Source organism: Eublepharis macularius, chromosome 15 (assembly GCF_028583425.1).
Source record: "Eublepharis macularius isolate TG4126 chromosome 15, MPM_Emac_v1.0, whole genome shotgun sequence".
Classification (NCBI taxonomy): Eukaryota; Metazoa; Chordata; class Lepidosauria; order Squamata; family Eublepharidae; genus Eublepharis; species Eublepharis macularius.
The window spans coordinates 57761869-57785864 of record NC_072804.1 but is presented as its reverse complement, the minus strand read 5'-3'; the positions used below and the strand labels follow the sequence as shown (position 1 = coordinate 57785864).

The 23996-nt window shown below is 56.8% G+C and overlaps 2 protein-coding genes across 4 annotated transcripts in view; one reads left to right on the top strand and one right to left on the bottom strand.

The window, feature by feature from the left end:
• EXOC3L2 (exocyst complex component 3 like 2) overlaps positions 1–2683 on the bottom strand; it is a 29632-nt gene extending 26949 nt beyond the window's left edge. The window contains exon 1 of the mRNA XM_054999836.1: positions 2580–2683. The gene's annotated coding sequence lies outside the window, so the exon portion shown is untranslated. The remainder of the gene's footprint in view (positions 1–2579) is intronic.
• A 6783-nt stretch (positions 2684–9466) lies between these two features.
• MARK4 (microtubule affinity regulating kinase 4) overlaps positions 9467–23996 on the top strand; it is a 34198-nt gene continuing 19668 nt past the window's right edge. For all 3 annotated transcript variants that reach the window (XM_054999237.1, XM_054999239.1, XM_054999236.1), the window contains exons 1-2: positions 9467–10068; positions 22849–23115. In XM_054999237.1, coding sequence (XP_054855212.1) covers positions 10018–10068; positions 22849–23115 — 318 coding nt within the window. In that variant the 5' untranslated portion in view covers positions 9467–10017. The remainder of the gene's footprint in view (positions 10069–22848; positions 23116–23996) is intronic.

The window sequence follows — 23996 nt, the reverse complement described above, 5'->3', positions numbered from 1 at the left end:
GACCAACCCAGCCAACTATCAGATCTCCAGCATCTACTGTGAGTAATCCGAACGTACAGTAATTTGTACGACAGCCTTGTAAAGTAGATCAGCATTATCTTCTCCAGAACTGAACTGAACTCTACTGAAGCTAAAGTTAATGTTCATATATTACAACTGGGGCTCTGTGGTCAGGGAGAGGGAGGCCCAATCTCTCCGATCCAAAATTACGGAATTTGAATCTGTGTCATTTTAAGGAATGCCTTTTGCTGTACTAGTCTGTAATGCACAGGCTAAGATCCAAGTTAAGAATGGCTCTTTTCTGCTTTTTATCTCAAATTAGCATTTTTATGTGTCTGCAGATCACGTGCCAGAACTGGAAAGGCGCTTCTAGGGTCACGCGTGATGCAAACCCGTATGCCCAGCTCCTAAACGGGGGTTCTGCAGGTACTTACTGCTTTGGGTATGCCTTGGCAGACAGACTGAGCCTGACCTTGAGGGCACAGTTCGCTGGAAGCAGCCCCGCCGGCATCTCTCTTTCTAACACAATTGTGGGTTGTCTGAGAGCACAAGAGACGAGGAAATTACACGGCAGGATGAAGAGGCAGGAAGGAGCTGTGTGTGTGTGTGTGTGAGAGAGAGAGAGCCTTTATTAGAAGGGGCCATCTCCTGTGTTAGCCCACGGGCCACCTTTCTCACTCTCTTTGAGTAATAAATGAATGCTCGAACTTTGAAAGAGAGAAACCCCCCCCCCCCCCGCTTTCTGGCAGGTCCCACCTTCTTACCTGGAAACTTTATTCCTAATTCCAGATGTAAAAGCTGGTTGTGGCTCCTGTTTCTGGGCGTGGGGGATGCTCTGAACTCTCCCTGGCCCTGAGTTCCCGTGAGCTGAAATTCAAATAAAGCCTCCCCCACCCCGCCTCGTCTCCGTTTGAGGGCTGGTCTCCTCCATGTTCTTCCTCTGCCTGACACACCATGCAGAATTTAGGAGGGAGCAGTCCCCCCCCCCTCAGATAGCTTGCAAACAACCTGCCTTAGCTGGAGGAGGGGGCTGAGGCGCCATCAACCAAGTGAGGGATGAGAGGTGGATGAAGAGCGGGAGTGAAGAGCTCTGCCTGGGCCAATGGCCCAGGCAGAGCTCTCAGGAGACAGGAGTCTTTGAAGAGGGACCCACAAAAGAGACAAATCCGGAATAAAGCAAGAGGAAAGTATTCTCGCACCAAACTGAGTAACAGAGCGGGTGGCTCTTGACTGGCCCAGCAGAGAGGGGGCAAGTCCAGATGAGGCGAGGGGCCCCTCAGCAGCATTTGGGCATCTGGAGGTATATTGCAAGAAGCCGGGCTGGCCGCAGAGCAGCCGTATGTTTAGAGGTGGACAGGCCAGAAGGCCCCTCCCGGGATCCCTTGCAATGTCGCAGAGGGTGCCAGGCCACAGACCAGGCACCAGGGATGTTTTCAAGGCACTGCCAGGCAACTCTGGGCAAGTGTCTGCCTCGATTCTGCCACACGGCAAAGTGAAAGCGGCACAAGCCTTGACCACATCGTTACGGCAGGAAATGCCTGGGACGCATGGATGCATCACGCATCACCAAATGTGTGATGTGAGCACCACTCACATAAGCATCCATGTGCACAGAACCTGGGCCAAACCAGAAAAAGCAACTGGCATCGGTCTCACGCGTGAAAAGACTCACCACATTTTATTCCCGTGAACGCTTCCACGCCCGTTTGTTCAGAGGCATGTCTGGGGAGGGGCTGCTTTGCTGGAGGCAAGGAACTTGCGCGACTCAACGGGGTCGTCTCTATTATGCATCTTCTGGCCGAATCAGGCACATTATCCACACACTCTGCGTGTGTTAACGTGGCGCTCTCACAAACGTGGTCCTTACAGTAGTGCTGTGAGCAGGCTAGGTAGGCAGAATCCCCCCCCACACACATGCACACACGCACACACAAGCATTCACACATACATCTGATACTGGGCTGGTACCGGAAGATGAATTTCCCTCTGCTCAGGCAGCCCTTTCTAGCCTTTCTCCCAAATTCGGGTACATGCTTGGACAGTCCTGTGGGAAAACAGCTTGAGCCACCAGTGCAAGGCCGCTCCGAGTGCTTTTCTAGAGCCAAGACCCTGAAATGGGGTGCAATCCTAAGCAGAGCTAATCCAGTCTAAGGCCGTTGATTTCAATGGGCTTAGGCTGAAACAAGTCTTCCTAGAATTGCACTGATAGACAAACAAGATTTGGGTCCAGCAGCACCTTCGAAACCAATTAAATTTCTGGGATGCGAGTTTTCGAGAGTCGGAACTTTTACTCTTGAAAGCTCACACGTCAGAGATCTAGTTGGTCCCGGACCTCGCTCTTCTAGTACAGACCAACACGATTACCTACCTGAAAGGAGTTGTTGTGGTTAGTTTTTTAAAAAAGGACTTTCTGCAAAATAAAAGTTTGTAAAAGGATACTCAGCAGTGCGGGGAGAAAAAACCGAGGCAGTGCCCGAGGACCCTGACAGCTGCCATCCCAGCGACCCAGGGTTTATTGCCAAGCTAGTCTTGATGGAGCTGAGAAAGAGGGAGGAGGGAGGGGCTCACGGGGCTCCTACCTGGCTATGCTCCCCAAGGCAAGAGGAGTGCCGGCGGCGTGGTGGGGTGGGGGAGTCTCAGTCCATGCTCCGCCGGCAGGAATCCGCGGCCACCACCTCCTCCACTGCTGAATCCTTCGGCTCTGTGATTTCTTCTGCTGGCTGTCCAGTGAGCGGGAGGAGGGTGGGGTGCTCAGCAAGGGGCAGGTTTTTGAAGAGGAAGTCCCTCCCAGCGGCCTTGCCTGGTCCCTCCAAGCACGAGGCTGCATTGACAGGAGCAAGCCTCTCTCTGCTTGCGCCTCCTCCGCCTGGGCATCCTGGGGGAAGCCTGGGCCGCTGAGCTGCCAATGCGCCAGGGAACGCTGGGCACCAGTTGAGGACTGCAGTTCTGCTCTCACCCACCCTGCTTCTGGGATGAAGGGGAAAGCATTTCCCCTTAGCTGTGAAGGTGGTTCCCAGGCAGGCTGGAGGCCTGGATTCTTTTCCTTCAGCACTGAAATGAAGGTGCCAGCAACTTGTAAGAAAAGGGGGAATTCCTGTGGCTTGAAAAGGGTGCAGCTGTTGCGCATGTTAGTTTTGAAACCTCACTGCCAGCAGGGCTGCCTCTCTATCTGGGGCGGTGCTGGGAGGCAGGCACCCCTGCATAGGGTTGCCAGCTCCAGGTTGGGAAATACCTGGAGATCTGGGGGGTGAAACTTGGAGAAACCAGGAGAAAGTGGGGTTTGGGGAGGGAAAAGACCTTAGCATGGCATAATTCTATAGAGTCCACCCCCCAAAGTAGCCATTTTCTCCAGGTGAACTGATCTCTGTGGCCTGGAGACCAGCTGTGATTCCGGGCGATCTCCAGCCACTACCTGGAGGCTGGCAACCCTACACTTTGCACCACTGGAGCACAGCTCACACTCAGCCATCCGTAGCACAGGAGGGGGCTGGCATCCCCTGGTGGGTATATGGTGGCACTAGCTACGTTCCTTGACTAGGGCACCAGCCCTGTTCGCTGCTTGGGTGCAGTTTTACGTGCTCAAGTCCTCCAGCTGAGCTCTGGGGATCTGTTGCACAAGAATAATGGATCCACAACTGCATTTAGCTGATGAAAGACCCTCCTCGATCGCCCCTCTCCCCTTGAGGCTCCTACGAGGCAGGAGTGGCCTCTCACGGAGGAAGGTGAGGGAGGACGGGGCTTTTGTGAGCATGAAGGACAGAACTGCATGGCCCTGGGCCCCCACTGCAGTGCGTTTCAGCAGGAGAATGACTCCTTGGATTGTTGTCCCTATTAAACAGGAGGAGGGGTGCCATTTGGATTCTCACCCCCCCCATGCAAATCAGATGGCATGCATTAAACACCGTGCGCAGTTTCATCCCTGCTCAGTCCCCCGCCGGCTCTCAGCTATTTGCAGCCTTCTCCTGCCACCCCCTGGTCACTCCTGTTTTTTAAAAAAAATTAAATGCATACATTTGTGTCGAAGATCCAGAGGAGTTAGCCGTGTTAGTCTGTAGTAGCAAAATCAAAAAGAGTCCAGTAGCACCTTTAAGACTAACCAATTTTATTATAGCATAAGCTTTCGAGAATCAAGTTCTCTTCATCAGATGCCTGATCAAAACTGGGCAGATACAGATATCTGCCCAGTTTTGATCAGGCATCTGATGAAGAGAACTTGATTCTCGAAAGCTTATGCTATAATAAAATTGGTTAGTCTTAAAGGTGCTACTGGACTCTTTTTGATTTGTGTCGAAGGAATCCTGTAGCAGCGAAACCAATGCATTTAGAAGATTTTGCTTGCGTCCACAAAATAGCCTCCTGATTTAGGGCACAAATGGCAAATTACGCTGTTTCTTCTCCTTCTCCTGGTAGAGGAGGTTGATTTTGCGCAGATAAAAAGTTTTTAGAAGTGAGCACTAGAAATGTGAAGTGCATCTTTTAGTGTGGGTGCGCCTTTAGAGCCAGGAAATTCTTTTTTTTAAAAAAAAAAATAATTTTCTAAACAACAAAAGGAATACAAAAAAAATAAGTAAAAACAGGAATGCCTATCACACTAAGGGAAGATTAGGATATCCTTTACCCAGATTATCTAGAATACAGTCACCCTACGTCATTTGAATGTCTCATTCAGGCCCACAACCACGGTTCTCAGAGACCACCGTTCCTCCCTCTTCCGCTATGTCTCACTATTAAACCAAACACCCAAAATATTATTATAAAGCATTTTACCATATTTGCTGCTGTACCCCTCCTCCTTCCAAAGCAATAGCATAGAACACTCCACGATCTGCACATTTCGATTCTGGCAATACTATTTTACAACGCATCAAATTATGCTAACTATACTCATCAAATTAAATAATAAATGTTTCCATTCTGGAAAGTTTGATGGATCAAGAAAAATGTCATATATTTTTTTCATCAGTTTCTTTCTTTTCCTAGCGCTAAAACGTAGGTGCCTCACCATTTTGGGATGCATGGCTTCTACCGTTTGGGATACTGAAGTTACAACTACGGAAGGTGCGTTTCAGTACTCCACACCTGGGGAAGCCTTGAACGCTTACACAGATTGGGAGGAGCAAGAAAACAAGCGCAAGCTGCTCTGGGCACGGGCCAGTGTCCCACACCCCACACTGCGGGGGGTGCCTCAAGACCCCACTGCCCAAGCGCCCTCCGAGCAGGAGGCAACCGTATGCAAAATGAGCTTCAATCTGGCAAGCGGTTCATGGGTGTTTCTGGACAAACAGCAGGTGGCACGGGAGTCTCTGTTCTCCCCCTCCCTCTTGGGGTCTTTTTCTCTGGGTTGTCCCCATGGAGCAATTCGGAGTGGTGGGGGGGGCCTTCTACAGCACAACCCATTTCTTTCTCCCTCCTGAATGGAAACGGGGGCCCAAAGGAAGCCTTCCTTCCCTGACGAGCTTGCCCACCTAACATGCAGGCATGCACAAAGACACATCGGTCTGCTCTGCATTGCTGTGGAAAGAAGGGTTAATGTCAGGCTGGCTGGGCAACAGGGATTGGCTGCAGTGTCAGCCAATGGTGAGTAAGCGTGGAGGCTGCCAGTCCCCCCTGGCAAGGATTTGGAAGGGGAGACGGGGGAGGCGGGGGACAGCCCGACAGGCCTGTCTCCATGCCACCTTGCAGCCAATCACAGCCAGATGGGGCTGGTTCTCCACCGCTGTGGTGCCTGGCCATTGGCTGCTGTGTTCCTAAGGTGGGCACTGACCCCTCAGTGCCATGTGGGCAAGGCTGGGTCAGATGCCCCCTCAGTGCACTCCAGGAGAGAGCTGGAGGGTGTGATTGCCAAGAGAATACTCAAACAACTGTCCCCTCCGGCCCCAGCCTCGCCCAGTGTGCCCTGGCAGCAAACCAGGCAAGATCCATTGGCACATCACATCCAGGCCCTCATTCATTCTCATTGGCACCTTTGATGCAAAGTATGTTGTTTATATCTGTGGGTGATCTTCCGGGCACATCAGCCAGAAAATGAATGTTAGACAGCAGCAGCCCCTGGGAGACAGCAGAGTTGCTTCCAAAAGCTGCAGGAATGCCCTGGTGTTCCAAAGGGCTTTGGAAGCCCATATTCATTGCAAGACAGCTGGACTCACGCACCGAGTGCCCCCCTGGCAGGGCTCTGGGCCTCGCCCCCCTCCCCTCCCCTCCCCCATGCAAGGCACACTCCCCAAGAAGCCTGGCTCTCTGCAGGGTTGTCGTCACGATCACTGAGGTCACAGAACCCTGGAGCTGGAAAGGACCTGGAGATCCACCCCCTCCCCAGTCAAAGCAAGAAATCCAAGCTAGATTGTGGCTGTGCCACACTTGGAACTTCTGGGCTGTATTTTGGCCAGGGGAGAATCCGGGATTTCCCGAGGAACAAAGCGCTTCTCCCAGGTCATCTCTTCACAAAGGAAACTTAAAAATGCCATATCCCATGCGGAGCTACACCCTTCCGAGTCCAACACAGTCAGTGGGCAGGGTGCAACTGTTTAGGATCGTGCAGTTAATCTGGGGCAATTCCAAGTCACCTGGCAATGGGTGCATCTTTCCAGGGGCCACCAGAGGAAAGACATGGGGGGGGGGATTCAAGATCAGGCATGTTTCAGTCCCCTCGCATCTCCCAGAGTAATTGCCATGTCTCCTGTACTCCTGAATAAGACAAACCACCACAAACCCCCAACCTTTGTTGTGAACTTGGCTGGCAGAGGTTATGTCAGCAAACAGCCCCCAAGGGGGTCTGCCACACCCCTCCCTGCAGCTGGTGTTGTGGGAGAGCTAAGCCAATGAGTCCTGATCTGCGAGCCCAGTGCTTCTGATCTCAGCACCACCCCAAATAAAAAACTTCGTGGCCTCAGGCAGGCCACTGTCTGCCCGAGTGGCCCCAGGCCGATTCCTAAAGATTCCCTTGAAAACACGTCAGTAATGCTGACTGAGCAACTGCCAAATCCCACCAAGGAGAGCAGTCTGGATGGGCAAAAGGGTTGCACGTTTCACAGCCAGGCAAAGAGTTTGGGAGGGAACTCGGACCCTTGAAAGCTCCCGCCCTGGACATCTAGCTGGTCTCTGCGGTGCTCCCCCCGATTCAGGTCTCCACTAAAAATCAGCCCGGGTTCAGAGGGGAGGGGTTGCAATACACAAACACATTCGTAGCTCTGTAGGGGAAACGCAATCTAGGAAAAAGGGTTTGTGCAAATTCTCCAGAACTGAATTTGCCTGCAAAGATTTCACTTTCACTTCTTTCCGTGTGATATTTTAAACATTATTCCCAATTGTAGATGTTTGGGGGTTTCGAGATTTTGGAGGGGAGAATCAGACATCGAATTGGTAAACTCATCTCAAGAAGAGTGCAGACTTGGCTTGTCCCATCCCCTTTCCTGTGAGGAGAGTCTCTCACAATCAAAATCTGACATTTCACACTCTGGCGTTAAGTTTAGGGTTTGGGGTTCCACCACAGACCAATGGCTCTGGTGCCCTCTCCTACTTCACACATTCTGCCCCAGCATCCAGCCAAGTCTTCGCCCAAGCACAAGGTAACCTGCAGGGATTGCCACAAGAACCAGCCACCAAGCAAGAGCACTTCTGGAGAGCAACTGCATAAAGACAACATCTCAGAATGGCTCTGGCTCTCTCAGGCCAGTAGAAGCCGCCAGGGGAATTCACAGGAGCTGCAGCCCAGCTAGTATTTCATAGACACATGCCTGCCGAGTGCACCTGCCCATCTGGGATAAAATCTGTAGCATAGGGGTTGAGCTCTGAATTAGCACTCTGGTGGTTCAAATCCCACTCCTGCCATGAGATCAGCAGGTGGCCTTGGGTCAGCTGCTCCTCTCAGCCCAGCTCCCCAGCAGGATTGTGGGGGGAGTCCTAACGCTGACTTTGTTCACCACTCAGAGGGAGGCACTCATCTGTCTGGGTCGAGCCCAGAACCTGTTTTCAGTTTTAGACTTCAGCAATGTAAGATGAAGCCATGATAATGAGCGGTGTGGCTCTGAGCACGTGCAAAGTGTTTTCACAGACAGAAGTTTTCACAGTGCACACCTGCAAAAGTGTGCTTCAGGGACGGGGTTTCTGGGGCAAAGGGTTTGAGTCCAAAGCTCTGATTGGTTTCAACAGGAGTTGTGCAGAATCTTCACAAAGGGCAGATCCCCTTCCAGGCTGCCAAGGCGTCTTGGGCTGCAGTCCTGGGCCTTCTTACTTGGGGGTAACCCCTTGAACACCATGGGGCAGTTCTGGGGCCAATGAGCTCCGGCTGGATAGAACCCTCTTCTGGGGCCTGCTGGAGGAAAGAGAGGGAGCAGAGGCAATGCAGCTGGCCATGTGGGCCCTGCTATGGGGCTGGCTGGCTGGCTGGCTCCTCTGGACTGGAGCTGAAGGAGCTGGAAGACCCTGTTGGTGTGCAGCAGAACCGCCAGGATTTGAGTCCAGCGGCACCTGGTATCTGAAGGGGGGGGGGTTAGGGTTAGGGTTAGGCTCTGGCTCTGCACAGCTTCCAGCCCGAAAACCTTGTCCGTCTCCGAGGTGCGGGGGGGGGCGCGGGGGCTGGAATCCTGGTGCGCTAAAGGAAGCGTCAATTCCTCGCCCTATTTGGGCTGGGCTTAACCTGCTTTTTAATTTTTATTTGGGCTGAGAGTCATAGGAAGCCCTTTGGGCACAGAAGCATTCCCAGTTTTCAACAGGGCTGATGTTTCCAAGAGGGGCCTGCGGCCGCCTTAAAACTACCTCCCCATGTTCACACACACACACACACACACACACACACGTGTAGGCGCCTTCCCACAAAGACCAAGAGGGCAGGGACCAGTTACACTATGTGATCCGCCTTGAGCCTCAGTAAGAAAGGCGGAATAAAAAGGGCATAAATAAAATAAATAACTGAGGCGTGAGGGAGAAGAATTCTGCCTACGCTCAGAGGCCCTCTGAATTCCGGCCTCAAGCCGAGCGAGCTAGGAAAGGCCGCCCGCGCAGGAGGCGCGCCCTCCCCGAGCCCTGCGTGACCGCCGCGCCTGGGGGGCCCTGCCTGCGGAGAGGGGCAGCCCGGCCCGCCGAGCAGGCCCCGGCAGAGAGAGCCCCGCCGCGCCGCCTGCCGGAGGAGAGGGCGAGGCGCCCTCCGAGGCCGCTCCCGGGAGCCCGGCCCGGCGCCGGACGGAGCCGCTCGGCCCTCTGCACGCGCGCAGAGGCGCTCCCGTCGGGTCGGGGCGGCGCCGCGCGTCCCCGCGCCAGGGCTGCCGAAGGAGGGGGCGGCGGGCGCGCTGCCGCCGGGAGGCTGGGGCGCGGGGCGGGGCGAGGCCAGGCCAGGCCAGGCCAGGCGGGCGGCGGCGGCGCCTTTAAGCGGCTCGGGGGGCTGGCGCTTCGGCGGCCGCGTCCTCCGGCCCGCCCGGCCCTGCGCCGCGTCTCACCTCCCCTTTCCTCCCTCCCTCCTCCCTCCCTCCCTCGCTCGCGCCCGCCCAGCCCGGAGAAGGGAAGCCGAGCTCGCCTCCGGCGCCCCGATGGGTCCCCCCTGCCGCGGCTGGGCACCCCGCGCCGGCAGCCTCAGATGAACCGCCCGCCCGCCCGGAGCAGCCGCCGCCGCCGCCGCGGCTTTGTGCCGGCCGGGGAGGGCGCTGCCGCGGGCGGGGGCCTGGGCCGGGACCGCGCCAGCCCGCCCGCCCGCCCGCCGCCGGGGCGCGCCGTCGTCGTCGTCGTCCTCCGCAGCGCCCGGCCCGGGCTGATGGGGGCTGCCAGGCAGCGGCCGCGCTCGTGCGGGGACCAGCCCCGGGCGGCCGGGCAGTGAGCGCAGACGGAGCCGGCGCCGGCGGGATGCGCCCTCCCGGTGCCCGCTGAGCCGCCGCAGTCGCCGCGCCGGGCCTCCCGCCCGTCCTCGCCCGCAGCCCTCCCGCGCCAGCGATCCCCACCCCCGAGCGCGGGGAGGGCGGAGGAGGAGGCGGAGGGCGGAGGAGGAGGAGGACAATCGCCGCCGCCGCCGCGGCCAGTCTCAGGGAAAAGATGTCTTTGCGGACCGCGCTGGCGTCTGGCAACGAGCGCAATTCCGAGGCGGTGAGTCGGGCGCGGCGGGGCAGAGCGGGGCGCCGGCGGGCTCCAGGGGCCGCGGGGCATCGCGGAGGGCGGCTGCTGCCCGCCGCACCGGCCCCGGGGAGAGGGCATCGCCCGGCCGCGGCGAGAAGGGCGAGCTGGCCGCGGCAGGTGCCGCTTGCGCGGGAATGAATGGGCGGCGGGGGGTGGGGGGGCGCCTCGGGGGCCGCGCGCTGTTTCCGGGGCCGCAGCAGCGCCGCCGGGTCTCCCTGGAGCAGGCGGGCGAGGGCCCGGCGGTGACTCGGCTGCTTTGGGCAGGCCTGGGGCCTGCGGGGGGGGGGGCGTTTTCTGGGGCTGGCTCCTGGCACGGTGCCCGAAGGGCCCCCCCTCCCCCGGCACGGAGGCAGCGGCAGGCCCCCAGCGAGGCGGAGCTGAGCCGCCCGCCCAGCTGGTTCCCCTCGCGGTGTGCCCAGGAGGTGCCCCCCAACCCCTAGGTTGCTCGATGGAAACAGGGCAAGCTGTTGGAAGGGCTGGTCTCTGTGCCATGGAGCTGGCATGTGCTGAACGGCCAGCCCTCACGGCTACAAGATGGATGTCAGCCTGGGAACTGGGGGTGTCATGTGCCAAAACACAGCCCCCCCCCCATGCACACAGACATGCCGCAAATGCACCCGACTCAGAGCTGCTTCCCCCAAAAGGCGCTCCAGAAAATGCTCCTTCTGCATTAATCCAGACCCTGAAACACAAAATGAATGGCAGCCACACATCTGTGCATTCTACACATCCGTGCATTGGTGCGCGGGGGCAAATAGTGGCATTCTGGGGGTTTCTGCTGCCCTGGATGCTTTTCTCATGGATAATAGGCAATATGTCTCGCTTGCAGAAGATTGGCAGATTGGCAGTGCAATCCTAAGCACGTTTCTTCGCTCCGATGCTTGGGGCTTCCTCCTGTGTAAACCTGCAGCTACTTGCAGGTTTAGGTTCAAAAAGTCCTCCCAGCTCAGCCATAGGCTTGTTGGCTGGCCCTGAGAAAGTTGTGCCTCGCTGAGTCTCCGGTAAGAACCCTCACCTTGCCCTGCAGGGCTGAGGGAGGGTGGGAGGGAGTCTCGTCCCTCAGCCACCCTGGAAATCTCCATCTGATGAAGGCCATAATAAGGGCCTGTGGTGTGTGCCCCGAGTGTGACTCCAGCCAGCCACAGTGAGGAGCATGCAAGAGAGAGGGAAGAAGATTGTGCAATCTGGGCCTCCAGCCGCATCATGCCCCATGTGTTTGTGCACGGGGCTGGTCCCAGCAGGTGAGCCAGGCTTCCAGTCTGTGCAAGACAGCCTCGCACCTCCCCTGTTGCCTCTGAGGCGTTTCTCGATCTCAGGCCCCACCCCACACTGCTGCTGCTGCTGCTGCTGCTGCTGCTGCTGTCATTGATTTGACGAGGCTTCCTGACAGCAACGGCGGCGTGTTGCAACCACTGCTGTGTTTCCATGGAAGCGAGGTCATCGCCATGGAAGCCACCTCGGCCACAGCCCCAGAACCTGTTCTTGGAGCCGGTTTGGCCCTGCCTCACTGAATGGGGTGACAAGGAAGAGGGTGTCTCTGTGCGTATGCAGAGGGCTCTCTCTCCCCTGCCTCTGAGTAACCACAGCTTGTCCCCACTTGCCACTTCAGCAGTGAGTCCCTCCCTGACGCACAGGGTGAGGCTGCCAGGCGCACTCATGCCCTGTAGCAGAAAGAGTGCACTGTGGCCATGCCATGAACACTCCCTCCCCGCCCCTGAGTGGTGGTGCGGGCTGGGGGCAGGTGTTGGGATGTGATGCCTGTTAGTGAAGGGGGGGTGTCCAGTGGGGGAGGCTGTTGCAGGGTCCCTCTTTCCTGCAGGGGTGGGGCGGGGCGTTCACACACCCTGGAGCAAGCACCCCTGTGCTGGTGCTGACAGCACCACAGGGCCTGCTTGACTCAGGCTGGGGCAGTGGCCGCCTGTCCCATCGCTGCCGTTAGGCACCGGGACCCAGCCAAGGAGCCCAAGGAGCGGTCCTTCCAGCAGCGCCAGGCCGCTTGGCTCGGCTTGCTGCCAGCCCCCAGTGGCCCTCGAGGGCAGCCACCCACCAGGATCAGTCCCAGAAGGGTGAACGGCTGGCCCGCCTCTGCCTTCCTGCTACAGAGCCCAGGGTCTGCTGCCCGTGGCTTCGCCTGAACGAGTGAGCAGCTGGGAGCCCCGAGCCGAACTCTCACAGGGAGCTCCTGGGTAGCTGCAGCCCCTGCTGCGTTTTGAGCCGGGAGCCAATCAGGCCCAGGTGGGTCTTGTCCAAAGAAGCTCTCCTGGGGTCTGCTGTGTCTGAGTTGCAGCTCAGCGTCCTCTTTGGACCCGAGAAGGAAGAGAGGCTGGCGACACCAGCTCCTGTGATTGGCAGGTCAGGCAGACGGCCCGGGGCAGGTCCCCGTTGGGTTCAGGGACTGTGGCCGTTGCCCCTTGCCAGAGCAGCTGAGCGGCATTAGGGCTGTGACTCGTGTTTCAGGGCCCTGTCTTTGTGCAGAGGTGCACACCTGCTGACGCCATCCCCTTTGGACTGCCACTGGGTGCGCCCCAGCTTCCCTACGCAAGTTAGATGGTTGTGTTTTGTGGCGGCAACCTCACCTTGACGTGAAGCATCCAAACTGCTCTACTGGTTTGCCTTGAAAATTCACAGGGACTGCCGGTTTTGTGGCCATCTTGGTGACAGAGCTGCCTTTGTCTTTGGGTATGAGGTGTCGCAGGGCAGGGCTCCTTCCTGGCCACCCTCCTCTGTTGTGCTGATCTTCTCGAATTAAATGGGATCGTCTTTTGGGGCAGCTTCCTGGATAAGCAGTGCCTCAGTCAGGTGGAAGTCGGCCAGCAGTGGCGGAAGGCGTCTTCCCAGGCCCTTGTCGAGCGCTTCAGGTGCTTGTGTGGGACCTCCCACTATCTGCTGGCTTGGTCTCAGACCTCAGTGTCGCCTGCATAGAGAAGCAAAAGAGAGCGGGATTCTGAGACTGGAAATCTGTGCTCAAGTTGATGGAAGTCAGAACAAAGCTAGCCAGACCTGCTTCTTTGCTTGGTGCCTGCTGGCCCGTTGCCTTCAGCTTAGAAGTCTTGGGTTGTATCCGATCTGATCCATCTTGCTCTCAAAGGATGGGACCAGTTGGAATGGTGTCTCTTTGTTGCCCAAGGCTGGATCAGGGCAGGAGTTTGCAAGTGTCTCCAGTTTTGTGGCGATGGTTCGTTGAGCAGGATTCAGGCCTGTTTATCTGTCTGCATTGCATCTCCAAAATGTCTCAAAATTTGTCAAGAGCCGCTTTTGAGATATGGTTAAAGTGAAGGGCCAGGCAGCCCAGAAGTCCCCAGTTCAGTAGCTTGGTTGGTGACCTTGGGCAAAACATAAGCCTCCCCATCTGCAAAATGGCGGTGGGGTTACTGTACAGACTTCAGAGGAAATATTTCTGAAGCCCTCTGTCAATGCTTGGCATCAGCTGGCTTCTGCTCGTGGGTCACATGTCCTTCTGGACCTTCCTTCTGTGTTGCCCTTTTGGAGAAGGACGGATGGCTGTGAAAAGGGCCTGGGCTCAGGCTGTTGTGCCATTCGGTGCAGGGTGGGCAAGCATGGACCCACCCCTCCCTGGAGCCCCTCATTGTGGCCTGTGACTTTCTGATTTGGGGTTTGGGGCATTTTATTCTCTGAGGACAGGAGAGAGAATTGGGGGTCCTACCCAGGGTGTCCAAATGCCCCTTGGAGTGCTTCCCCAACAGTTCCTGGGCTCCATACTCATGCATGGATGAGCCATGATCTTACAGCATTCAACATGTTTGTGAGGGGCTGGAGCCCCATAAGCTGGTGGTTCACCGTGCTGTTGTAGTGGGAGGTCCCTCAGGTGGGCTCCCTTGTCCACCTCCACCCACTGTTCGCATCCACTTACCAAAACAATCCCTGCAAACCCTCCCTGGATGCCGGTGTGTTGGGAAATCCACCGTCCTTTCTCACTTGCCTTCAGTATCTTTATGTTAATTATTGTATACCATTTTCGGCCAGTACAGAAGCAGTAGGAAAATGTAAGATTTAAGTTTTGGTTTGCTGCTGCCACTCCTTGCTGCTGCCACTCCTAACCTGGTTTCCTACCAGGTTAATGGTCCTACGGGGAGTCACTTAGCTTGCTTTTCGGTGGCTCTTGTTCCTGTTCGCTTGTATCGCAGAATTTAGCAAGCGTACTTGTGCCTGTGATTTTTTTTCTTTTATGCAATCGGGTATTTTAATAATATTTTGTACTCCGCTTTGAGCTTTGGGAAAGCACTTTATAAATGCTCTACAATGAAGGATTGGATCCCACCCGCTCTGTGTGCAGTACAGGCAAACACATACTCATGGCGCTTCATGTCGGCTGAGCACACCCCTTCTCCTCCGCCCTGGTTCTTTCCGAGCAGGGAACCTGGTGTTCCAGTGCATTATTGATGGCCTTGGAGTGGGGAAGGGGGGTCTGCCTTTGGGACTGTGCCCTCCCCCCACCCTCGCCCTCTGCTAGACTGACAGGCGGCTCTCCTTGGCATCCCACAATGCACTGAGGCATTCCTGAATAGCCTCCCGTGGGAACAGAAAGTGAGCTTTTCAGAAAGGCCGGCCCATGACAGCGAGCACATTACCAACCAACCAGCCCCCTCCAGGAGGCTGAAAAATCCATAAATGCTGGGATGCTTTTTCCGGAGCGTGCAAGATAAGCTGTTTGCAGGGCTCTGTCTCTCCCGTCACCTGCCGCCAGCACTATTGCTTTCTTTGCTGGGGGCTGAGCTGGAATTTCTGCTCTGACACCCCTGGAGACCTGGGGTTCTGTCCCAGGGTGCACTGCTCCCAGCCAGGGCTGACTCCTCCGTGCACATGGGGGTCACTTGGGGCACTTAATTGGGGGCGTCTCCAGTTCCCCTTCCCGGTGAGTCTCTTTGAATCCTGGGGTCAGGAGTGGGCCGGTTGTTGAGTGTGTGTGAGGGGGACCCTTGCTCTCCCGTGAATAGGCTGTGCTGTGCCCTTTGTGCGGGAAAGAAAGTTGGCCTGGATCACGGTGGCGAAGGCCGGGTTTGTGGGAAAGGTCTCCTTTTGCAGCCGTCTTCCCAGAGACTCCTGTGTTCAGGAGGAGGGCCAGGGACTCTGGCGAGAGAGCTGGAGAGCTACTACGGCTGTGTTGATTTGTAGGTGTATGTGGAGAATTTATTTGGGCCGGGGTGGCGGTGGAGGGGGGACTTTTAAAGTAAAGCATGAGTAAGCCGGCAGGCGCTGAGCACTGGGCAGGTAGGGCAACTCCATCCCGGGGTGGCACACCCTGACATTGTCCCTGCTGAGCACCACGTTGGCCTCCTGCTTCTCTAGGCAAGCTGGGGAATGTTGTCTGTTGCGAAGACTTCCGTCTTGTCCAAGACTTCAGCTTGTCCAAAGTCACCAGGATTCTGTGACGCAAGGAAGAATTGTTGCCAGGGTGCGTGCGGGTCTGTAGCTGCTGTCACTTCCTTGTGTTTGCTCTCCCACTGGGAAATCTTCTGAAAACTCAGAAGGAAGCAGAACAGAGGAGAGGTCCTGTCCCGGCTGGCCCCTTTTGTGCCATCCCTTCCCCCCAAGCCCTGGAAATCTGCCGTGGGAGGGGCTGAGATTTGGGGACAGAGGGAGCAGGAGCAGGTAACGGGGTCAGTCAGGACCCCCACAGCACCCCCACAGGGCACGGAGGAGAAGGCCCACTTCCTGGCTTCTCCAGCAGCCTCATTTTGGCACCAGGGGACCAGCTGGTTTGCGGGTCCAGTGGAACGGCTGCCAACCTGCAGCTCTCCCTGGCAGCGCCCTGGGTGCGTGTGCTGCCTCCAGTTTTTTTGAAGACAGCTAAAGGTCAGCTGGGCTGATGGGAATCCTTGGAGAGGGGCTGGGTCAAAGAGGCTTTGGAGTCGGGGGGCTGTCTGAAGCTCGAGAGCTGCCGCCCTCCTCTGCCCTAGCCCACTGCCCAAGCTGCCTGCTACTGACAGGCCTCCTTGGAAAGAAAAAGTCACGCAGGGTGCAGTTGCCTCCTGCAACCTTACATAAACAGAAAGGAAAGAGCCTTAAGTTGTGGCTCCTTCTGGCTCACCGCCAGGAGCTCGCGCCCACTTCATCAGGTGCAAATATATGTGCACACATCATGGCCGTGCAGGGAAGCTTCCAAGTAGCGGGGCCTTTCCAGGCATTGGTCTCAGTTCTCTCCCCCCACACCTGTGTTTTTGCGCCTCTCGCCCGCTAATCTGGTTAGCCAAGACACCTTTTTGTGTCTGCTGTCAGAGGAACACTGGGTTTTGTACAGAGCCGGCATGGGTGGGGAACCGTGTGTTGGCCCTGCACCATCAAGGTCCAGGTTCAAATCTTTGCCCAGCCACTGGGGAGGCCTGGAGCGCAGCCCAAGTCCCTCCCCGCCTGCTGCAGCCTGCTGGGTTGTTGTGAGGAGGAAGAGGAAGAGCCCCCGGGACCCAGAGGAAGGGCTGGGTGCAGTGGTGCTAGATAAACAAACACATTCCCGCGCACAGAAGTGCTGTGAAACGTACAAATAAGACTCCTTCGTAGCTTGGAGGTGAGGCAGGCCAGGAGCTTTATATGGTTTCATGTCCAAAGGGAGCGTAATAGCCGGCTCTGAGCCGGACACCTGACCCCCAGACAAGCAGCCGTCTTATCAGCTGCTTGGCCCCCAAGGCAAGGAAGAACGGCTGATTGTTCTCATTGGAAACATGTAGCCAGCCCTGGATGCCTCCCCATTAATGGTGCTCGGAGAACCTTCTCACTCCCGCCCCCCCCCCCCCCGGTGGGAAAGTGAGCTCTTGAGCTCTCTCCAAACCCTGCCAGAGCCCCGTAGAGAGACCTGCCGGCCAGGGGCTGGCTGCTCTGCTGCTGTTCTCGTCCATGCCGGCAAAGAAAACACAGCACAGGGGGCTACTCGGGGGCGCAGGCCAGTTCAGTCGGAGAGGCAGCGTTCCGTTGCAGCGTTCCCAAGGAGCTCTATCCAGCTTGTGCAAAACTGGGCTGAGAAGGCAGGACCTTCAAGGTGGTGTAAAGGGCGCAGAGACCCTCTACTGCACAGGGGGCAGGAGGCCGTTCCCATGTGACCGCCAGATGTGTCCAGAGGAGCAACACCAACCCTTTGGGGCTTCAAGGTGGCAGCTTTTCCCAACTTGGAGCCCTTTGAAAACGTCCTGTTGTTTCACCAGCCACCGCCGCTAAGCTGGCCCGGATCCACTTCTGGCTTGGGGGAGGCTTGAAGCTGCTGCTCTCGGGAGCACAGCAGCCACAGAGACCTGGGCCTGCAAGACCCCAAGAGCAGCGAGGGACACACTGCCAGGAAGGCAGGCGCACCCAGGGCAGAGGGAGGCCCAAGCAGGGGATGTGACAGTGGGGTTTCCGAGGAGGCTTCAGTGAGTCTGCTCAGATGCTGCCAACCCTTCCTGCCCTTTGGGGTCTGGCTGGAGAACCAGCCAGCACCATTCACACCCGTCTTGTATCCACTGAGCCTTGGGCCCCCCTTCCTCAAGGGGGGCAGCCCATGAGCCACATCCAGTCTGCTTGGCCAGGGCGGCTTCCCTTTTCCTCCCCCCACGCCCGGCTTCTGATCCAGTAGCCAGAGGGGACTGGGTGTTCTGGGTCCTGGGTCAGTGTCGAGCCGGAGTCCTTCCCCAAGCAAGGGGTGGCCTGTGGGGGGAGGGGCTGGGTCTGTGCTCTGTGCCTGCCCGTCCTTCATTCGGCCAGCTGAGTGGCCGGCGCGGCTGGTGTTTGTCCTCACCGCTGCACACGGAGAAAGCAGCTTCTGAGGCAGAAAAATGCTCCTCCCGGCTCTCGGATTTGGTCGACTCAAAGAAATGGAACAGAAAAACAGCTTTTTGTGTGCGGGAACCTGGGGTGGGCCAGAGGCAGGTGGAGGGGATCTCGGTGCTGTGGGAACGCTGGTGCTTGCTGGGAGGGAGGGTGTGTCCTCAGGCTGCCAGGTCCCGGGGTAGGGGGTGTCTTGGAGCCTGTTGGGCCAAGAGGGCACCAGTTGGCCACCCAGGCGCCCTCTTGCTCCTACCGGGAAGAAAATCCATCAAAGGCATTCTGGCACCAATGCAGACTGGAGTCTCTTGGGTGGCCTTTTTTTTTTTTGTTCTTTCTGCATTCCCACGAGGAAGATTCCTTGCTGTGTTCAACAGCGGTATTTAAAAAACAGATTTTAGAATCTGGATTTTAAGAGCTCAGATCTGAATTCCTCAATGCAAGTGGTTTCTGAATATCCCGTAGCTAGGGTCTCTTTCAACTGGGAGGGAGGTATTAAGAGCAGGTCGATGTTTGTGATCTTCTGTTCGACCTTTTTAATTCTGCAAGGCCACTTCGGGCACTTCAGGTAGTGTTGCTGGATCGCTGCAAAGGGTGCTTGCGCAAAGGGTGTGGGGACTCCTTGGAGGGGCTGGTGTCCACTGGGAGGTGGTGCTGGGCTCCTCTTGAGCTTTTTCCTCCAAGGTAGCCAAGCGCCTGCTCGGAAGGGAGTTCTTAGGAGATCCTGAACACGAGTCCTCCCTCTCTCATGACACCAGAACACGGGCTCTTTAATGGCATAGTCGATTCATGGCAGAGAAATGTCCTTCTGCACTCATGACCCCAGCCCCGAGATGCCGTGGTTTTGTGGCCACTCATTTAGATGGATTCACCCGGTTTGGCTGGACAGATGGAAGAAGAGAGGGCCGCCGAGGGGCCCTGAACCCTGGTGGGCAACGATGCTTCTGCGGAGTGCCCCAGTTCTTGGGGAGAAATGGAGGGAGAGGCTCAAGGGCTTCAGAGGCTCCTCGTTGGGTCCATTGTGGAAAACAGTGGGCCAGGCCAGAGGTCCAGTCCCACAGGGCCTTGCTTGCATTCTTACCGTCTCTGGCCTCTTGACGAGTGTTGGAGGGTGTTTTCAACCGTGGAGCCATCCAAGAGAGGAGCGGGTGGGATCCAATAAGACAACACAGCTCCTCTGCAAACTGTGCACGCCCTCTGCTGCCTACCCTGAGAGGGAGATAACGGTGGCTCAGTGTTAGCTGCTGCTCGGACTGCAGCCTCCCCCCAGCCAATGGCCCGAGGGAGGCCTCTCTCTGGCTAGTGAAAGGCACAGGAGAATCGCTGCAGGCGCTTGGCTCTAGGGTAAAATGCAAATGTTTTGCAGCCTTGGGCGGGGGGGGGGGGGTAGGAGGTGGGGTTGGGCCCCTGCTGGGTGAAGTGAGGGTCCGAGCAGGTGCAAAGGAGAGAACAGGAAGGGCCGGAGGGAGAGGAGGAAGGAGCCAGGCCAGGAGGTGAAGCAGCAGCAGAAGGCCCAGAGCCCTGGGATGCTGTTCCCTGGCTGCTCAGGCGGGAGCAGAGAGGAGGCGCTTGCCAGAGGGGCTGGGGACTGAGGCCGCAGGGCAACTGGCAGGGCTCCTTCGGAAGATGTGCTGGGCTGCCGCCGTTTTCAGCCGGCTTTCCTGGCTGCACCAGGGAGAGTATCCTGAGATGCAGAAACATGTTGGCTGATGCTTCTCCCCCCCCCCCCGCCCCCAGGAACCACTTGGCCTGCCTGCTGTTTGCATCTTGCCCCGCTGGCAGGAGATGGGCCAGCGAAAAGGTCGGCTGCCTGGCCTGGGGTTACGTGGAGAGAGAGAGAGGAAATGCATGTAGGCCTCACAAGACCCCAGAGCGGCTGGGCGTCTTAGCTGGACAGTTGCACAGGGGGGAGCTGGGCTAGATCTTGTGGGTAGAGCGATGGGACGTGCACCTTGGCCTACTTGGGGGGGGGGGGGCTGTTGTGTTTTCCAAACCCGGTGGAGGAAGAAGGCGGCTGTTAAGAAGCACCTTGGCCTTCCCTTCCGTAGGGCGTGAGGCGAGGAGACCTTCCAGGCCCCGGGGGCGTAAATCTCCCTCTGGGGCTTGCAGGAGAGACGGTGGGACCCCCCGTGTTGTACTTGACGGCCCAGAGCTGGAGCTGCAGCTGCAGCACTTTGGCTCGTTCAGGATATGACCGGGCTCTTCCTGAACCTGGCCCGAGGCCAGCACTAATAACCACCTTTCTGTCTCTGACGAGGCTGAGGGACCCGCCTCCTCTCTCTGCCGTGAACAGGCGGTGGCTGCACCCCAGGGGCGGCAGCATTTCAGGTTCGTTTTCATGCCAAGTGGCCGCCCTGCAAACCTCTTTGAGGCAGATGCTGCCCGGCCTCCAGAGCTCTCAGTTTCATAACTGGTTCACGTTGGTTTTGTTGTGCTCCGCTGGAGTTGGAAGGAACTCTGGGGCTCCTTGGCAGCCCCGAGGCTGGTGATGGGGTTGTGGGCAGGGGGTTTGACTTCTCACTTGCCCCTACTTCGGGAAGGAACTGAGCTATGGAAGCCGAACCCCCAAAACTTCCATGGCATGTTAAGGTGTGGAACCTGAATGTTTTAATGGCCACCCCCATCGTCCTCATCGTCCTCCTCATCATCACCACACCATTTGATTTATATACTGTCTTTCAGGATAACTTATTGCCCACTCAGAGCAGTTTACAAAGTGTATTGTTATTATCCTCATGACAGTTCGGTGTAGTGGTTAAGAACACGGGATTGTATTCTGGAGAGCCGGGTTTGATTCCCCACCCCTCCACTTGTAGCCAGCTGGGGGACCTTGGGCTAGTCACAGCTCTCTCAGAGCTCTCTCAGCCCCATCCACCTCACAGGGTGGTTTGTTGTGGGGATAATAATGACATACTTTGTAAACCACTCTGAGTGAGCATTAAGATTTCCTGAAGGGCAGTATATAAATCGAATGTTGTTGTTGTTGTTGTTACAATCACCCTGTGACGTGGGTGGAGCTGAGAGAGCTCTGAGAGAGCTGTGACTGACCCAAGGTCACCCAGCTGGCTTCAAGCCGAGAAGTGGGGAATCAAACCTGGTTCTCCAGATTAGAGTCCCGCCACTCTTAACAACTGCACCAAACTGGTTGTCAAACACCAAACATAAATGACGCCTGTAAGTGGCTGTTGTTCGTGGCAGCTCAGAACTGAGTCTCCATGTTTGGGGTAGTCTCCTTTTGAGCATTGGTTGCTGGGCCAAAGAGGACTGCCCTCCCCACCATTTCCTGCTTGGGAACTCCCAAAGGACGTTGGAGACAGAAACTTGAATTCTGCCTTTCTTTCCCCACGGGAGGTGCACCAGAGTTGGATCCTCACCCCCTCTGAAAAGAATTATTGGCTCTTTAATCTGCATTAAGTTTAGCTGCCATGGTGACAGGTTTGCACACGTGTGAGTTAGACGTTCGTTTCTCATAAAGTTTAGTCTGTTTCAAGCTGATTTTAATAGGTGGTCATATATGTGTGTTTTTCATTTACGGTTTCAAATCCAGATTTTAATTCTGGTAGAACCGGTGTTCTGGGACTTGGGCCTGCCTGTAGGAAGGTCTGTGGTAGCGGGAAATACCCACAGAGTGGCCACCCTCCAGCCCTTGCACCTCAAGCGCTGCTGTTACTTTTGATCCCCTTAAGCACCCCCGGACTGAAGATATTTTGCTTTCTAAGCTTGTTAAGGTGACCAGCTTCCCTGGAAAGGATCTGGCGCCATGGGCCCACCTTGCCAGTCCTTGGAGGAAGGGGCAATGGCCATCCTTATCAGACTAAATCTTGGGGGTGCGTCAGATGCCAAAGGTCACAGCTAACATGTTTCCGCTGGCCTTGTGGTGTTCTATGGGCCAGAGAGGGAGGGGAATGTCTCTTGAGGTCAGTGGCCCGAGCTGATACTTCCCAGCTACGAGAAGTTGGCACCCCGTCCTGTGATCAGGGGGGCCCTGCTAGGGTGGCTGAATGTCAGGCCCTCCTGCTTCCGCACCATCCCACTCACCTGTATGGTTTTAAGAGTCCTGTTGCATCTGGGAGGGGGATGTCTTACCATGTTAGCTTTTGCGGTGAAAAGCTGGTTCTGGATGAAACTAGACAGAGTCGAATGCCCGGGGCTGGGCTGCAACCTCTGCCTGGGGGATCCAAAATTCTACGCCCTCCTTTGTGATTGTGAGTCGGAAAGAACGTTGTTGGAATCAACTGAGTGATGGGCAGAAGTTTTGGGGAGCTACAGGTGTGGGCCCTGCCCAGGCTCTTCAGGCCAATACCCCGTCCCCTGGCATTCTCCGGCAGGCTTCCCTTGCCCCCTGCTGACTCTTTCACAGCTCCCTGCCTAGCCCCAGTTTAGAAAGGGCTCCAGAAAGGTTTAAAAAGAGGCAAGGACATCCTCCGCATTCTGTCTCCACCTTTAGCACCTGTGAGAAGCTCCTCTGGAGTTTTATGCCAAAAGAATTCCAAATCAGAAATGGCGGGTCCCAAGGCCAGACGTATTCTGCCGTGGTCAGCCACAGCTGCCTGGTTGTTCCTCCAATGCCACCCTGCAGTGGCTGGTTTGTGCCGGAACTCGTGGAGGCAGCGCCCCCGAAGGAGTGGAGCTGGCAAGGGTTATTGAGTGCACAGACCGTGTTTTTGCCTCACCACCACTGTGTAACCGTGGCGCAGCCAGACTCTGGCTGTCTGGGATTCCAAAGCTGTGCTGGCAGTGAAGTGTGAGCTGCCAGGCACCTCTTTTGAGGAACTCTGCACTGCCCTGAACGTCAGAGTGGATGGAATAGAAGAACAGGAGTTTCTGAGAAGTTTCTTGGGTCTTGGAAGTGCTTTTGCTTGCTGGTACAACATTTATGGGAGGGGTATCTTTAGGCTCTGAGCCATGGTTGTACGGGGGGGAGGGGGGGGTTGAACCCTAATTGCAGCTCCCTTTGTGCCCTGGGTTTGCCCACATGATGCCTTCTTCTCTCCCTTGTAGCACCAGCGCTGCCCGGTAGTGACGCTTGATGCTGCCCCCCTCCCGGTGACGCCGCCCCTCTCCCCCCAGCCCTCCACCCTGGCCAGTAGCCGGTCCGAGAAGGGCTCCTCGTGGTCCAGCCGCTCACTGGGTGCCCGGTGCCGCAACTCCATTGCCTCCTGCGCTGACGAGCAGCCTCACATCGGCAACTACCGCCTCCTCAAAACCATCGGCAAGGGCAACTTTGCCAAGGTGAAGCTGGCTCGCCACATCCTCACAGGCAGAGAGGTGAGGCAGGAGTGGGTGGGTGGGGGAGACGGGTCATTGGCTGCGGGGCAGGGGGGCTCTGGAGGAACTGGGTCTCAAGTGTTCCTTCTCCCTCAGTGAACTCAGGTTATGTTCATGAATTGATTTATTTACTATGCTTAAAGACCTCCTGTTTTCACTGAGACTCAAAGTCAATACAGACAATATGAGGAGACGTCTGATAAACAGTGTTCTAGGACTAGGATTACAGAAACCTGAATAAGTATGGCGCATTAGACATGATACGGAGCACAGATACAGTGCAGAAAAGACAGTATGACATCGGTAGAAATCGAGAGCACGCCAGCAGGGTGATAAGTGCAGCACCCGGGCGACACGTCCTGCAGTACACTGGGTGCAGGCCACCGCCCCTTTACCTTTGTAAGCGCCTTCCTCCGTGGGCCTGTGAAGAACTGAAAGCGGCCCCTTGGCCGGGGTGTGCATGGAGAAGGCAAGGTAGAAGCATTTTAAGAAACAAATGCCACAAGCCCCAGACCCTAACCCTCCCACCGGCCGGAGGGGGGTAATAACGCCACGCCGGCCTTGCAGCCTCACGGTGGATTCTCCCTGGAAGCCCCAGCCCAAACACAGGGTGTGTTGCTGGGATTCTCGCTGCCCGAGCCTGGGCCCCCACTTGCTCGCAAGGAGGGGGGCCATCTTGCGTCTCTCCTCTGAGGCACGTGCGCACCTAGGACAGCTTTGGGCCCTGCTGCGGGCCCTGCAGCTTTGCAGAGAGTGGCTCTGTGGGGGCTGAGTGTCCTAGACTGGCCTCGGTTTGAGCCTGGCTTGTGTGTGCGTGACACGTGCCATCCTCAGACTTCGCCATGGGCCTTGCGTGGCTCAGCGTGGACCGGGCTGTGTTG